General features: G+C 45.8%; 1 protein-coding gene across 1 annotated transcript; it reads right to left on the bottom strand.

Annotated features, from left to right (window-relative positions):
• Window positions 1–1,124: 1,124 nt before the first annotated feature.
• LOC143907085 (toll-like receptor Tollo) lies at window positions 1,125–7,443 on the bottom strand. Its single transcript, XM_077423606.1, has one exon. The coding sequence runs from the start codon at window positions 6,851–6,853 to the stop codon at window positions 2,834–2,836; it is 4,020 nt and encodes a 1,339-aa protein (XP_077279732.1). The 5' UTR covers window positions 6,854–7,443; the 3' UTR covers window positions 1,125–2,833.
• Between the last annotated feature and the right edge of the window lie 10,914 nt (window positions 7,444–18,357).

Raw genomic sequence — 18,357 nt, 5'->3', positions numbered from 1 at the left:
TTTTCTTTCCCTTCCTTTTTTTGTCTTACTCTCGAATTACCGTCGTCGTTATTCAACTCGACTGCAATCGCAAATCTGAGAAATAATCAAAAAGTGCAGCGGCACGTATTTTACCGGGACACGGCGAAATCGCCCGCGACAAGGCGGAATTACTCCTTGTTTTTTAGGAAATAAACTAAAGTCGGGCGATGTCGTTATTCGTGGTATTAAGCGGCACAGAACACAAATCCATCAGGCTAAAGTATTAGGATATATCCGAGAATATGGTATACTTATATGTTGCCGCTCGCCTATCATTATCGGCATATTATAATTGAATAATCAAATTTACATAATAATTCGACTATAACTGATGCACCATCTATTGTGCAAAAATGCATTTATTGAAGATATCGACCAGCGAATAATTAAGTAAATGCGCGATACACATTCCTTTATGTCAATATATGAGAATCCTCTTTTCTCTCTCTCTCTCTCTCTCTCTTATCTAATCTGTGGCAATATTAATCACGTGCAGAAAATAGAAAATTGATATACTCTCCATGTGTAAATACTGATTTTACATGTCATAAAGTAATTTTTATATTGTGTTATTAATATCGAATTACTTTTGCAATTTTACAATTGGAACGGGAATTTTGTAGGATTGATTAAACGCGATGACTATTTTTTTTTATAAAACAAACGTGTTTATTTTCATGATTCTTTGCTGAAATGGAAAGTGGCAATTAATTTAATACGTATTTAACAGACTGTGAATATATAATGCGTGATTCGATGAGCATATTTACAATAATACAATACAATTAGAATTATACAGTCCTAAACGCGCAATTATAGTTAAGATGTATCCACGACCAGTTACGTTTCCAGCAACGCTGGTCTTCGGTGTGCTCGGAAATGTGCATGATTATATTTACAAAATTAGATACAATATTTACAGAGAGTTCACTTACGGACTAATAAGCGTTATGCGACCGTTACTTCACCAAAGACAGTCGTGAATCTTTAGGAACAAGCTCTCGCGAGACGTCTGTCTTTTCTTTCTGTCATTTAACACTTGATGATTCGTTATTCCACTTCATCGCGAGTGATTGACGAACAAACGACAGGAATGGCAAAAAGGGATGCGCCTCGGGTCTCAAAGAAGTGTCAGATGCGCGAGGAACTTTATCTTAAGATTTCTTGAATCGTAATACGGAAGGAAAAATATATTCGTACTATCTACATTATAGTCTTGTCGAAAATTATTACGATTACGTACTTGACAAAATTTCACGCGTTATATTTATAATAATTCGAAATGTACTATGTAAAAATGGTTTCTTCGACATTTCGATGCCCATTCCGAAATCAAATGGATGAACGAAAAAGCGATATTCATACAATATTCGTACGTATATGTACGTATCACTTCTCTCGTGTAACGTTATTCGAGTACCGAAAAAAAAATATATATATATATATCTATATGTATATATAAATATTCGCAATTAAGTTGTCAAACGCATAATACGGTTATATATCGCTAATAAAATAAAGTATCACCGTGTACGATATAAAATAAATGCATTCGTCCAAGCGTATTTAAAATAAATATTGATAAAGAACTCTTTTTATATTCTCTCTTGTACGTTTTCTAATACCGTTACAAATATTACAATTGTTCCACGTATGTTGTTTGACGTGAATGATGTTAGAGACAAAAATTATCGACACGATTTAATTAATATTTACAAAATGATCGTGTTGTGCGTCATAACATCAGTCCTCGTGCTACATTTAGCTATTGCCATTATCATCATTATTCACCGCGTTCATCGTATATATCCATACCACAAATATTGACGAATTTACTGACAGATATGACAATTAATGCAAATCGAAACAGCACGACTTTAAATCAAAGAATTCGTATGTGAAAGGGATCAAATGACAAAACATTTAAATTGGCGACCTATTCATCGTAATGAAACAATCAGTAAAATTCGCTCGGTTGCTTTTGATCGCGACCCAGTTTCGGGCCACGATGATTCATCATGATTTCGCGTGGCGAAATAAATTAGTCGACGTAGAGACGCGCGAAGGAGATTCGCGAGAAATTAGAGAGCGCGGGTGTACGTTATATATATACACAGATAAATTAATGTCGATCCTCAATTTCATCTCACGCGACGTCTCGCTAGCTAAATCAAAGCGCAAAAAAATCTAGATTCTCACCGATGCCGCGTCGGTTATTTACAAGATCTATATACGAAGGGAAAGCGGCCCTCGGAACTCGTGTTCCGTGAGTTTCGAAACGGGTATTTGGTCGTGATTTGGAAGAACATTGCGCAACGACGTGAAAAAGAGATATCGAGAAAGGAACGAAGAGTGACGATCGCGCGCGTCTCGCGTATCTCTAAAGATTTTGGGAAAGAAGAGTCAAGCCTTTAAAATCTATCGTCGTACATTGTGATAATAAGCACAAGGCATCGAATCGATTTCGTACGTATATAATATTATGCGCGCGTGTTGCGAATGGATCATCCGTTCGCGGCCGAGTGGTTTATTCGGGGCGATCGACCCCGAAGTGGAAGAGTTAAAGCGCCTCAGTCGGGGTGACGGTCGATACGTCGCGAGTATTGGGAATATTGTACAAGTGTAGTCACAGTTTGTCCTGAAGCGAAGGAATTTTTTTTACATCTCGATCTCTCCTAGTGAGAAACATCGCGATACAGTCGGACGACCGTGTCTCAGCGGGTACCGGAAGCGAGACGAAGACCGGAAGAAAAAAGGTGGGGGAGTCGGTCTATCTCCTGCCGGATCGGAGCACGATCGCCGCCCTTCTGCGCTAGACGAAGTAAGTACGCGGATTGCCTGGATGCGCGGGAGCGAGGGCCTCCCCGGGTGGCGCGGTGGGCACCACCGGCGGTTCCGGTATGGTGCTGTAGAGATGGCTGCCTCTCGAGGACAGACTTGCCGGACGACCGTTACCGGCATGCAGCGCGCTGTAGCCATGCTGATGCGGATGGTGCGGATGATGCTGGTGATGCTGATGCTGATGCTGATGCTGATGCTGATGCTGATGTTGATGCTCCGCGCCGCTGTCCTCGTCCTCGGTGCGGCTCGACGCCGAACTGACGTAGGTAGACTGCGTGGGTGTCGGCGTGGGTGCATGATGCACCGGCGCGACCAAAACGCCATTAGGCTTGGTCCAAACGTCTACGGCAGCGGAAGGCGCCGCGGTGTACCGCGTCGGCGTGCGGTTGCGGTCGTTGACCTTCTTGCTGTCACGTCGCTTGTCGACCGAGTCCGGCATGGCGAACCTGAGCTTCTCCCAGAACCTCTTCTCGCCCCAGACTACCACCGTGCACGTTTGCAGCAGCAGTTGCAACTCCGGGTCCCGGGTGGGCGTCTCGGTAGCGAGCAGCACTACAACTCGACGCTTCCGCGAGGTCGGCCTGATGTTATCGAGCGCCGTTCTCAGAGCGGCGCGGAACTCCGCGTGTTGCCATTCGTTCGCGAGGAACACCGGCGAGAAGATTATCACGATGCGTCGCGCGGAAGCCGCGGCCGGCGGTAACGCTTCCTGCGGTCTGGCCGGCGGCAAGTCACGCCAATGTAAACAGAGAGCCAAGCCAGCCTGCTCCAACTCAGCCGCGAGGAATCTGGAGACGAAGTCCTCGTCGCGCTCGCTGTAGATGATATAACCGTCGTACAGTCTGTCTCTCTCCTCGTCGGGCGGCGCCGCCATCTTGCCGAGTCGTAGTCCGTAACGCGCGTGGGCCCACAGTCGCACGTCTTGACGGAAGACGAAGGCCAGGGCGATGAAGAGACAAATTGCGATCACGGCCACCAGAGCACCAGCGAGCAAGGGCACGAAATTACTGCCTAGCAGCGGGATTTCTTGGATACCGCGACTCACGGCTTCCGTGGACGGATCACCGCATCGCTCCATTGCTTGGGCGAGGGTCTCGACACCGTCGCGACAGTACATCTTCTCCGGATCGCCACGATGCTCCGCGAGCCAGGCGCGCAATCTAGCAGCGTTCCCGCACTCGCAGCTCCACGCGTTGCCCTCCAGCGCGACTTTGGTGCCGTCGCCGACGCTCGGCAAGGCCTCCCACGGTCGGAAATCGACGATACGATTACTGTCCAGTCGCAGCACCTCGAGATTTCGCATCTTCTTGAAGGTCGTGTTGCCCACGGTGGCAATTGCGTTGTGATCCAGATACAGTTCCGACATGCGTTCCAGCTGATCGAATTCGAAGCCCCGCAGCTCCCGCAACGCGTTGTCCTCGAGATGAAGAACGCGCAAGGCGCCGACACCGTTGAACGTGCGATTGTGTATCGCGATGATACCGCTGTTATTCAGATACAGCACCTCTAAGCGACGTTTGCCGATGAAAACGTGGCTGCTCAGATCGCCCAGCTCATTACCATCCAGATAGATCTCCGTCGCGTCCATAGGTATTCGCTCCGGCACGTGTTTGTATCCGGCGTTGGAGCAGTCGACGACGTTGCTGGACCAACTGTGATCGTGATAGCACGAACAATTGTCGGGACAGGTCATCTCGCAGTCGCACGCGTCGAAGTCGCAGCAGTGACAGAGCGCGAAGCAATGCGTGTCATATCGGCAGAGAAAGTCCTTCGACTTCAAGGACAGCAGAGGACGCCGCGGCGTGGCGCGAGCGTGCACCATGTCGCACGTGACGGCATCGAGGTCCATAACGCGCGGATAGTGACGTAGCCGGGCCATTTCGTTGATCCGCGGCAGCCACTCCATGGTGCAGTCGCAGAGAATGGGATTGTCCCCGATATAAAACGCAGGAAGTTCCTTGTTCTCTGGCATCGATTGCAGACTGAGGGCGGCGACCTCCAGCTTCCTGATCTCGTTGCCGTAAAGCACCACCTTCTCCAAATTCGGCTTCTGCGAGAACGTGCCGGCCGCCACGCTGCGTAACTTGTTGTTGTTCAGGAACAGCATCTCCACGCTATCCGGCACGTTGACATCCTTAATCTCGGTGATGAGGTTGTAGCTGGCGTCCAGCATCTTTATCCGCAGATTGTTGCGCACCATGTAGTAATTCCCGAGCTCGCTTATTTGATTGGCATGTATATCCAGCCACTCTATGCTGGACGGTAGATGGCTGTAGTCGAACCACAGCAGCTTATTATCGGACACATTTAGCCACACGAGAGTCGAGAGACTCGTGAAGGCGCCTCGTATCTCCGTCAATTGATTTCCGTCCAACCTTATAACCTGTAACACTGGATTATTCGAAAAAGCGCTCTGTTCCACGTGACGAATGAAATTATTCGCTAGATTGAGTACTTGCAACGCCGGCAAGGTAGCGAATGCCTCGCGCGAGACGTTCTCCAACTTGTTGTCCACCAAACGCAATCCGTAGACTTCATTTAAACCGGCGAACGAGTCGTTGTCGATTCTCGACATTTGATTATTGCCCAGATCGAGAGTTTTGAGTGAGTGCAACACGCGAACCGCGTAAGGAACTTCCGACAGAGCATTTCCACTCAGAGAAAGATCCTGGAGATTCGTGAGATTGGTGAACACATGCCTGTGCAAGACGCGCAGTCTGTTGCTGTCCAGGAAGAGTTGTCCGAGCGCGTTGAGACCGATCGTGTGCACCGGCTCGAATCTGGCGATCTTGTTGTGCGAAAGCGTTAAGGAATGCAAATTGATGAGCGAGGCGAAGCAACCGTCGACGAGCGTGTCGATATTGTTATGCTCGAGCTTCAGGATCTGTAGGCTACTCAGGCCTTTGAAGACAACCGCGTCGATCTTCATCAAGTCGTTGAACGACAGATCGAGGACGACGAGACGGGTGAGTTGCGAGAAGGTGTCGCGTTTCACCCAAGAGCTCGTCAGCATGTTATTGCTGAGATCCAACTCCTGGAGCTCCTCGAGACTGTCCAGCAGTCCGGGCGCCAATACCGTGAGGGAATTGTTACTGAGTATCAGCTGTCTCAGTTCTCTCGTTTTGGAAAATAGTTCAGGTGGCAGTGCGACAAGTTTATTGCTAGACACGTTGAGAATTTGCAGAGACGTGAGGCCGGTCAGAGCGTTGTCGTCCACGGAACCGATCACGTTATCCTGTACCTTCAGCACCCTCAGGCTGTGCAGGCTGCTGAGCGCGCTGTCGGGCAAGGCACTGAGGTCATTATTACTGATGTCGAGAATTTCGAGATTCGGCGTGCAGGATTCGCTCCAGTCGGCGAAGCCCAGGGACATGATGTCCTGTAACTTGTTGCGCGTCAGGTTCAAACTCACGAGACTCTGCACCGGGCAGAACAGTTCCGACGGCAATGTCCAAAGATTGTTGTCGGTGAGATCGAGATGTTGCAGATTCGTCAGGCTGCGAAGCGCATCGCGATGGAGCTCCAGCGTCATGGTCGACCAATCGCCGTTGTGCGTTCGCAGGGACAAACTGCGGAGATTGTGCACCGGGGTGAATACCCCGCCGGGCAAGTAGCGGATCTTGCAATAATCGACGCGCAACTTCGTGAGACGCGGCAACGGCACCGACAGAAATCCGTGCGGTGCCTCGAGTTGACTCTCGAAGAACAGCACGTCGCTGCATTCTAATCCCAGCGACGTTATCGTGTCCACCTGAATCGCCGAGAGATTTCCAATCAGATCGGGCACGTTCGCGATCGTTCTGACCTGACACGCCAGAATCTTTTCCGCGTCGTCGTCTTCCTTTCTCCACTCGCAGCCGCTCGGAGCCTGCGAGAGGCTCGTGATGCTGCGCCCGTGCACCGTGCAGTGATCCAGCGTCAGGTACAGAACGGCGATCGTCGAAAGGATCGCCGGCCGCAACCACGACGCTACGCGACGACGCGCTTCCATCCTGGATGTTCCCGTAGTCGCACACCTGTAGCCGGAAAATACTCGCGCGGGTGCTCGAGAGATCGGTCGCACCGTCACGCACTCATGGCTACGGCACTCTGTTTCAACTGTACACTACTTCGTTTCACGCCACGCCACACAGGCAAGAAGGAAGCAAAAAACACGATTCGTATTCGGCCGACTCTACCGATTTCCCGCGCCGTCGGCGAACACGACTCACACTGGCACCGACGCGACGACCCCCGACCTCGTCGTCCGCTCGCGCGAATCACTCGAACACCGATCGCTCATCCCCGACGAGTGAGAACGCGGAGCGACCACCAACACACAACAGACGCGGCGGATATCCTACTGCCGTGACGATGACGACGTGATTACGTGCGACGACCCGAGTGACGACGGCTGCGTCCCGGGATACATCGACATTCCACCGCGGCGGTCGGAGTGCAACTGACTCCGAGACGGAGTTCACGTTCCATCGACGATCACGGGTATACCCTGTATAACTAGCAGCGTGCGGTTGCCTTCCCCTTCTCTCGCTTCGTTCCCACCACCATTGCCATTGCCCCACCGTCCGCAGGATGTACCCCTTCCATTTTCCTTCAACGTGCTACACCGGCACTGACATACAAAGACACCGGTGCTCGCGAGGGCTTTCCTCTGCGAACGTGTAATGCCACGGGCGGCTGCTTGCCTGCCTTTTTGCCTACCTGCCTGCCTGCTTCGAAGATGCAACAAACCAGCTGACTGACAACATTACTCTCCTTTCTTCCTCTCTTCTCTTTTCCTCTCTCTCCTCCCTTCTCTCTCTCTCTCTCTCTCTCTCTCTCTCTCTCTCTTCCTCTCTTCTCTTCTCTCTTCTTACTAGGTAAACACTAAACTGGTTCCTAGACGCACCGGCACGCATTTATCAAACGGCTTCTCTACCGAACGGGCATTCTCTCCCTCGTTTCTCCATGCGAGAATCTTTCACCCTCGGGCGCCTCGTAACGTCCACGACGTCGTCTAATAGGCTATGCCATGGGATGTCCCACGGCGCCTGTCGGCAAACTTTTACAGGATAAACACTCGTTTTTCCCCCCGCGATGATTTGTTATTTCTCCATTTCGCGGTTTGAACTTTCAACTGGCTGTTTTTGGGCTACTCCCAGTAGCCCAAAGTATTCAAGACAGCCGTAAACGTTGTATGCCGAAAAGGATTTGTTGCATCTTCGTTGCGAACGTGAATGGGTTTCTCGCGATAAGTTTCGAAACAGATACGCTCGACGCGTATATTTTCCAAGTTTGGACATGCTAACTTGCGTGCGTGAATGCATTTGCCATCGCATTCGGTGCCAGTTGTGATTAGATTGCTCGCGTATGCCGGATAACCGATAACTTCGGCTGCTAGACTCGATAAATCAAACTTGCTTGGTAAATTATTAATTAATGGATTCGACAGATGAATAGAACGGATATTGGCCAATCAGTTTTGCTAGAATTCATATTTAATTATTATTACATTTCCAATAAAATTTGCTCCAAATTAATTTAAAAATGATATCTCTGCGTGTAGCTTCTCATAGTAAGTAGTCTGAAAAAATAGCTGCGTTATTCATGCACAGAGGGTGGTTACCCCTAAAAGTGGGTGAGACCTTTAACGCCATCTGCATTTTATCTAGAGAACCAAAACAAATTTTTAGATAAAGCTCTAATGCTTTTAACCTATATTTTATAGATTAGATATATATAAAACATAAAAAAGATTCAAATAGTTTAGGGATTTATACTAAAATATACATTTTTTTCAATAGCTTTGTTATTTATTTTATATAACTCTATTGTATTTTTATATGAATGCAAAATCTCTAATACGGTATAATCTGGTAAATTTTACAAAATTCTAAAATTTAACAATTATTGAGTATCCTTTTAAGTACTTTAATTTTTTATTTCTATAAATACTCGAAATTTTCTGATTTCAATACTATTATTACATGTAATATTTTTCTAAAATCTTGAAATGAATTTAATCTGGATTTTTAAATATTTACACCGAAGAGTTATAAAATAATTAGCCGTTTTTAAAAGGATATAATAATTAATATAACATTGATTAATATAAAATTGATACTATAAATGATATATATATTCACCTCGTCGTATGGAAAAACTATTTCTATAGACCCGAACAAAGATTACATTTTAATATTTGATTGAAATCTATTGCATTTCACGGCAATTTTACTCGGATAAAAAAAAATTTAGTGCGTGCACTCCGAGCCGAAGAGGAAATCGTTAATTAAAAGATTACTATCGTCGCGCGCGCGCGCACACACGCGTATATTAATTGCATATCTCTTAACGTCTAATAACTTTTCCTCGAACTTATTCTGAGCGACGGGGCTACTCATCCGTCGTGGTAAGAATGTATAAGATGATGAATCACGCGGGTATACTAGATGAGCGTACGGGATTATAAATTCGAAGTCGTACCGCGCGCGTACTCACGATGACGGATGGAGGCATTCATGGATTTAAACATACGGGGTTTCCACACTTCATTATGTATTTACGGCTTGTCAGCGTGATATCATTCCCTCGTCGGTTCCTGCCGGGAACTAAACCGCCTCGCGTCGCAATTGGAATACTTTATCAGTGTGACTAAGTGTATGCGGTGTGCCCCCCCCCCCCGGACGCTTAAGCGTATCGCTCACGCTCCTATTACGTGCGTATTTTCATTTAGCGTGATCCAGGTATACGAAACGCGCAGTCTTTTCGGGTTATCTGAATCTATTTAGCCGCCCGTGGTCGTAGAGCGGCACACAGGATATTGATTTTTTTATTTTTTTGTAAAACAATTTGCAAGATTAGGGCGCGCCCTAGGTAGAGTAACAACATCCATTTACTTAACGCGCTAAGCGAAATAACGTTAAAATACATAAATCGTTTGAGAGAGCATGCACGTACCAAGGAAAAACTCATAGTTACATATGTCTTCTTACACACACTCTCTCTCTCTCTCTCTCTCTCTCTCTTTTCTCTTCTTTTTTCCTTCTCTTCGTGGAAATACCGGAGAAATAATTTAGGCGATAGACGACGAAGTCTTTGAGTTGTCCGCGAGAGAATGAAAGATCTAAATAACCGTGCAGCCGCTCGTAGGGTATCCGTGAGGGAGAGAGTCCTTTCTTCTTTCGCTGCGGCAGCGTGCTATCTGTTGAAATTTATGCTCGCGCTAGTTCCATGCAAGCGCATGGAAGGAGAAGCGGCCAGGTCTCCTAAATAGCTTGTTCTCTTATTTGAATAAGTATTTTTTCTGCTGCACGGTATCACGCGCGTGAGTCCATTTTACAAGAATGAAACATCGTTGTTAAGTGACCGAAAAATGCTATTCCGAGAAAGATCCGCTTTTAAAAGAACATCGCGGCAAAATAAGATAGATTGTTACATAAATCATTATTCGTTATGGCTCGCCGATAAAAAATATGGTATAATTCGAGACTATAAGATTATCGTTCTCTTATCTAAACAATAGTTAGAATAAATATTGCCACAAAGTGAAGTTAGAGAGTGCAGTTAAAAAGAGTTAACTTTTATAGGAAAAAGTTTTGATTGATTAATGGACAAAAAAATTGTCTTCGTGGAAGTATTTTGTTTTATTCATTCAATGGTTGGAAAATAAATAACGAACCAGACAGGTTCTTCGAATCTTCACTTTCGTTCTCGGAAAGTCTTTAAAGGGGTTTTGCTGAGACATCCTCTCGCAAGTCGGCCGCAGTCTTCGACCTTCCGTGGAAGAGCGGAAGAAGAAAGTAGCGCAGAAAGAAGTATTCGTGACAAATTCCCTCCGACGTACGCGGAAATTCAAGAAAGAGTGGCGAACGAGCGTCCGCGGTAAAACCGATAATGGAATCCGCGGGCGTGAGAGTTGTATTTTCCTTCAGGAAAAGCGCGAATGACATCGTTCTTAGAGATTTCGCCGTTTCGGGCAACAGAATCGTCTGCCGCCTATATACATTTGGTGCGGTGCGACGAAACCGCGCGTCTGTCAATGACGGAGAGGGTCCGCGTATATCGTCGCCCGCACTTTCACTCGAAGGCCCGCTCTCCGGAGGAGGAGGTCAGCCTGGGTTAACGACAAAAACTTTATCGCGTCACGAAACGCCACGGGCATTAGCATACGAACGAAGGGCGCGCCGCGTGTCCGAGAGAAGGCCAGCTCGAACGGACGGACGGATGGACGGGAAGACGAAGAGGTAAGTAGGTGCCACGAAGAAGTTGACGTTTCTCGTGCATGCACCGTGCATGCAGCGGCCGGCTGGCCCTTGCAGGCGGAGCTTTCGCGCTGGAAAGACCGCCTGCAGACCGCCCCAGTGTGTTTCGTTTCATCGTCGTCGATGTGGCGTGCAAGAAGGTCGGCGAATAAACGCGCTCCCGGATGGCGGTTAACGCGGCACCGGCCGGCCGTGTTTACCGTAGCTGGAAAACGTCGGCGTCTCAATGGCGAGTTCCTGGACGGGGCCACGTCTCTTCTAGTCCCCCTGTATGCGTGGCATCTGTGGGAGAATGTCCTGCGGCGGAATGGCAAAGGAGGTCGAATGACGGCTCGCGCAAAAATAAATTTGCGGTAGAGAATACGTGATTAGTAATGGTAAGGATCTTACACGGTTCAAGATGCGGCTGGCGCGTCTCCAGAAACACGAGACACTAGGATGTCCGTAAAAAGAGAGCAGTTAAAAGTAGTTTGGAGAGCGTAGCCAAATCTGTCGAGCGAGCATCGTAATTCTGTCTCGAAGGCAATGACTTTGCGGAAAGGATAAAAGTATATAGATAATTTCGCCAATTGTTTCATTAATGACTTCTCCTAAATCCAGATATCCTCTGGCTATACAGAGATTTCATTCCGGAAGTATTGATTTGTCCGCTTCTAATTCAATTAATTATGTAACGCGATTGCGTTATCATTATTTCACTTTTTTGTGTCGTGCATTTACATAAATTACTTATGCATTAAATTATTCGAATAAATTATTTGTCGGTACGAGGAGATGTGGAATTTTAACTCCAAGTATAATGTTTGCAACTAGTTTAATAGGATTAATCATCATTAAACATGAAGATGCATAAATTGTATCCTTGATTTATGAATTCTGTAATCAATCAGTCGTATCATGCTAAAATCGGCGTAAATGCGCAATACTGTGAACAAATTTTTGCTCGGTAAATCGCCTAAGTCATAAATCATTTTTCAGTCTTAACGTTCATTTCGTTGCATAATCCGTTGCTCTAGACATTATCTTGATGAAGCTTTCGTTCTCTCTCTCTCTCTCTCTCTCTTATTATGACACTCAGTCCTCAGTGTAGTCTTGCGCAAAGCGAAATATCGGCAGTCCAGACTGCGTGGAATGCTCGGTTGGGAAATCGGCTGCAAATATAAGATCTTGTCTCGAGCAGACTGAAGTTGTAGTCAGATATTGATAACTGAATCTTCTCCGGCTATAATGAGGTCACAGCCACAGAACGCCGAAGTACCTTCGAAGGTATTATGAATTGATTTTGAAGACCGCCCACGGCGACTTCCTGCCGATCGATTGCAAGATTTGCCGCGAGTTTCGGAATGTTCCGGGATATTTGAAAATTTCAGATAATCTCAGAAATTCTTGGCGTGCCCGATAAGTAAATTTCCTATCGTGGGATAGTCGCCAGTAGCTATTCTGGGAATATCCGGTGGGTTAAAGCTAACAATTCAAGGACACGAGATACTTCTTCCGCAACCTTTGCCTTTCGCGAGATATATAGTTGCAGGATTAGGAATTGATTATTCTTAATCTTCGAAAGTGTAACAGGATTACACTAATACATAGGACGTCATGCATATTAATACACTGAGGAAAAAAAAGCTGCTGCTTCAATTACAGTGCTATCACGGGGTACCTGCAAAAACATAAGTACAGTTAATTCAATTCTATTATTATTAGACCTATATAATATCTGGATTATTAAACCAATAATTTAATTAATTGGGTCTAATAATAATACAATTGAATAAACTACTTATGTTTTTGGCATCCCGTGATAGCACTTTAATTGAAGCAACAGCTTTTTTTTCTCAGTGTATGAATCAAAAAGTTTTTTCTTCTCGTTGTTAAATAATGTTGCTTCAACCTTCTCTTGGTACTTGGTATGACTTCGAGTGCACGTGCCCCCTATTCTAGATATCCCCAATAGCTTTAATACCAATTTCTGCGAACCGCCAGACCCTCGCCAGATATTCAGAGATACCATGACCATTTGACTAGGTACTGCGACAAGCCGATCAGATATTCGAGATCCTCAAAAGCTATATCTCACGAAAGGATCGCTGTACATATATGCGAATCGGGTCGGAATGTAATCGCGACGAAGCGAGCCCTAGAATAGGCGTTTTCATGGTCGGGATTTCGGGGGCCTAGTGTCGGCCCCCTTCGCCTTTATCCCGTTGTTACGCACAACGCGGACGCCTTAAATCTTCTTTCGCCAATGTATATTTGTACGTACACGCACGCGGACCTGCATTGGCGCGATCTCGAGGGGTGTATCGCGACGATGCCCTCCGCGAATCAAAACGAGCAACGAGTTCCCGCGTCCCTCGAGATATTTCACGGGGTGCGGAACGATCGTTACACCCCGTCGGGAGGCCATTAATCCGACACCCGGTATGGCATCTCGCAATCCAGCTTGGCTGTCGACGGCGATGTAGCGTTTACCGATTCGTATCTCCTTCGCCCACTATAGGCTATATGTGACATTTCTGCGACGCGGCAGCTATGCAGGACATCCGAGGAATTCGACTGAATTTCTCGTTCGATATGCGAAATCGTTGAACTTGCGTTTTTACGTGAAGCGAGGAATATCACAACAACGTATATCTCCCAGACACGCGATATATCGTTCGTCTGAAAACCTTTTTCTCATTTTTGTTATACTATTATTAGGATCCTCGACGTATATTAATGATATATATTTACGACGAAAAAATTCAATAAATAAAAGAAGCAGTTGATATATACAGTTGGTTTTTAATATTTTCATGCGTACATTATTCTTCTCTTTTTAAATCTTTTTGTACATGTTTTTAAAAGTAAGCATGCGTGTATAATATTGCACTAATTTTTCAGAGATCGCGCCTTACTCAGATTAATTAATTATTTGAGAAACGTGATTTACAGCGTGACTTTGAAAATGTTTCATGCTGCAACACTCAAAGAAAAATCCGAAACTAACAAAGATGAGATCGATAGCTCGTGTTTTGTAAACCGCGCGTAATTGCTGCCTGCAAAATGCAAATTTCTCGATGACGGCCGCGCGCGAGTAAAATTACATTCCGGCGTATTGCGCGCGCTATGCGAATGCGCACGTTCACGATACGGTAATTAAAGCGACGGCGGGAATGATTATGAAAATAATTGTGACGATCCCAGGGCGAGATTTTAATTAAGCTTAATCCGCAAATTCACATTTGCAATGACAAAGGCTTGTTAGTGGCCGCCTATAAAATGTATTAACGAGCTAATAATATACCCGCGAATTGGGTCTGCGGCGTAATTAAGATAAAAAGCCCTAAATGCAGCGGAATCGATAGCGTATCACGATATTTCCCGTCAAGTACCTGCGTTATCCATTCGCGTAATAATGCGAGCATGCCATGATAGGGGCATTACCAAAGATGCGGTCCATTATACAAATTAAGTTTTACGATCGCCCGGATCACTCTTCGTGAATTCGCTCGTGATAGTTTCACAGAGAGAAGAGAGAGAGAGAGAGAAGTAAGGAAATTTACGGACACACATCGCGTACGCACGTATACGTGGCAATTCTAGATAATTTAATTAATAAAACTGTTGGCGCGTTTCCAACAACGGCGTACCCACTCAACCTCTCGACTCTTTCAACCAAAAGTTCCATTAATTTATAGAGATTAATTAATTACATTGACTCGTAAGAAATTTATAGGCATTGTGTGAACTTTTTCAGGTTTGGTGCTTTACGTTTCAAATCGAATTATGTATTAACTACGAACCCGCATTGTACTCGGGCTTCTCGACTTCTCGTTCTACCTAACAATGAGGTCGATGCGTTCATTCGAGTGATCACGTAATAACGTCTTACATCGCGTTGCTCTCAGATTTTTACGTCACGAGGCCAATCTATGGCGCGATCGGCCCGTGATATTCGATAAAGGTCCAAGATTCTTCTATCGATTCTGATTCCGTGCGATAGGCCTCCGTATCGGTTTGGCCCCGATCCATCACGAAACGTCGGGCGACGCCGAATCGCAGTCGCGCCCGTACATATGTAGGAACGGCAGTTTTGAAGTGTTCCGAAAGTGTTTCGGCCGAATAAAGCAGAGAGAGAGAGAGAGAGAGAGAGAGAGAGAGAGAGAGAGAGAGCGAAGCGGGAAGCCGTTGTTACGCCGCGGGGTATACCGACATCCCGCAGTTCTTTAAGGCGAAACTCCACCGACAACGGCGACGGCGGGGAACGTGTCAAAGTAACTTCCACGTCGAGCCCCCGTTGTCTCGTGTTTCCCCGTCTCGCTTCCGGTCGACATTGCAGCCACTAAGCCACTAAGACGAGAGAGAGAGAACTTTCGGAACTTTTCAAAAAATGTCGTCCGCCTTTCGAAAAGGGGAGGAAGGGGAAAGGAGTGAAACCCTTACCTGCCTGCCTCGCGCCGGCTACCGTTTTCTCCTTCGCGGAGAAGCGTCCTTCACAAGCAGTTAATGCGCCGCACGTGTGCGAACGCTATTGCATTCTCTAGAATACATTACCATCTTTTTTATCGCGCCCACGCCCGACCGCCGGATCCTATCCTATATCGCGCCGCCCCGGAATATTGCAATATGGCTTGGCGCGGCGCGGCGCCCTGCCGCCGATAACAAAGCCGAATTTAGAAGGATACACTCGGCCGGATATGAGCCCGCACGTGTTTACCTGGCGGATCGATTCTCCCGCCGTTTATATCCGATGGCAGTTATAAACTCGACGGAATGCTGCTATTTTTGAAACGCCGGCCAAAGACGGCCGATTGTTGCGCGCGGAAATACACTTTCACCCCCGGAGATATGGGCCATCGTCCAATCGCCTTCAGGAATACATTACCATTTCCCCCCCCCCCTCCCCGGGAATCGAATCGGCGCTTAATCGATTCTCCTATCCTAGATGCAATATCCGACCCGTGAAAAAATCGGGATCTGAGAAAACGTTATGACATATAAAAGGTTTCAATAACTGACAATAACTGCATTTTGCTGAATTATTTAAAAATAGTTTAAACAATAAAGCACAAAGAAAAATATTAAAGTAGAATAGAAATGGAAAAATGTTGAAATAAATAAATAACGTAGATATTAAAATAAACAAATAAATGGATTGAACAATAAACGCAAAAGCATATTCTTGTAAGACAAAGAAAAATATTAAAATAAATTAATAATGTAGATTGAAAGACATTGAAAGAGTAAATTGAAAAGTACTCAAAATCCTTTTGTGTTTTCTTCAATTAGTTTCTAATAGCTTTAAACTACTTGTAAAAAATATACACGTCGAATTAAAATATTTGCCGTTACGACAGAATCGTGTATGTATTTTTTTGAAGGGAGAGAAATGGGTGCACAATTTGTACATGCAAGTTTGTTGGACTAGAATACGTCATTAAATTGATTTATATTGAACGAAAGAAGTATGCTCGATCGTGTGTACTTACAGTTTCGAGTCGCCATGTACCGTTTCGACTACACGCCAAGAGTTGTCTCCTAGGTGCATGGCGACATGTATCTAGCATCAACATTCCGGAACTACGTCCCATGAAAGTTAACGGCCGTAATGGAGAACGCCCGACGATTGTGAAATAAATTTTACGTTTTTTTAACGACTTCCACCATGTACAATAAGGTCCCCCACACGGTGACTGATTGATACTCGCGACGGCAATGACCGGTAGTCAAAATGATCGATCTGCGCTTTTTTTTACCGAAACGCCATAAGAAAACTTACGTTCGACGCGACAGCGGAATAAAAATCTCAGTTTTGACGCGCAAAAGTATTGTTTAATCGTCCGCGATAAAATTTCTCGATTGCGCGCCACAAAACTTTAAGATCGTCATCGCCGCCGATAATAAATTTATCCTCTCTACGGACACCCTCGTGTTTCCATACGTAATAAAAATGTACGATTATCGTGGAAGCGATAAGACCGCGCATTACGGACAAATTACCAGCCTCGGCGGCGTTTACTTTTTCCGTGAGCAACGCAGTAACATCTTTATAGACGCCTGCGATTCATCGATCACGATCAAGTTAGGCAGGCTACTCTTTCACGTAAAGTCCGACGATTGCCGTGTAAACTCATTACTCCGATCGGAAACGCCGGAATGATTAAAGGATAGCTTTACCTGAGGCGTCCGGGAAGACAAATCGAATTCAACCGACCGGCGGTCGATAGTCGTTAATCATCGAAACTGCCACAGTCATCTCCGTCATTATCACCGGGCGCTGTCCGTCTCGAATGGACCGGATAGACTCGTTGATTTTGAACACTGCATTCTGCCGAATTCAATATTCGGCCGTGAGTTCAATCGAGCCTCTGTAAAGGTGGCTCGTCAAGATTCCCGTCATTATGCGTCTTATTCAGCACGCTGGCGTCCGCAATCATCGGGCATTTTTAATATTCAATGACACTTCGCGTGAATAAAATTTTTAAATAAGCTGCACACTCAACTGGATCCCTTAATCGTCTAGCGATGTTTCTGTTTATTTTCTTATTATCTTTTATTGAAACCGTACACTTTGTGAAAATTGAACGAAGAACGTACACATCTATCAATCATTTCAGAAGCCACCGTGTTTGCGAGAGGCTGTACTTATTATTTTCTATATAAAAAAAAAAAAAAAAAACGCAAGCAATCTGTTGCTACTTGGAAACATAGTGTTAAGGGTAATAAATTCTCAATCGGAGTCTCGTGAATCCAAACAATCGATAATAGTCTGGGTAGCTTGTTAACTACCGCAGTTTTACTTTACTTCATGTCTTAAATGCCTGAAAAAAAAAACGTCGCCTAAGCTAAATGATGGGAAGCGGAAGACGGATAATTTAAATATGCAGCGCATTTATTTCCCGGAAATTTTGGGGACACGGGGAAAATCCATTATCGAAGTGAGGCAAGTTTTATCGAAGTACGAGCACTTCGCCGAGTTCTGTCCCACTTTGGGCGAAGGGCGTCTGGAGAATCCGCGTCTTTGGCCCCGCGCCAAAAGGTGGCGGCGGTATCTTTTGAGACGAACGGTGAGGGGAAAGGAAGCGTGTACGCGCGGGATATATATTTACGCCAAGAAAACGATCAAATTTTCTCATATTGGCGCAAGGATTGCGCGAGTTTTCGTGCTGCTAACGCCAGACTCGGCGTAATTTAAATTACCGCCGCGAGCATTGTCGATGCGCGGCCGTTAGAACGGGCGGAGGAGCCGAGCCGCGGCGCGGAAACCATC

The sequence above is a fragment of the Temnothorax americanus genome, unplaced genomic scaffold (genome assembly GCF_048541705.1).
Source record: "Temnothorax americanus isolate GAGA-0224 unplaced genomic scaffold, ASM4854170v1 Scaffold8, whole genome shotgun sequence".
Taxonomy (NCBI): Eukaryota; Metazoa; Arthropoda; class Insecta; order Hymenoptera; family Formicidae; genus Temnothorax; species Temnothorax americanus.
The sequence above is the reverse complement of the archived record's forward strand: the minus strand, read 5'-3'. Positions and strand labels throughout refer to the sequence as shown.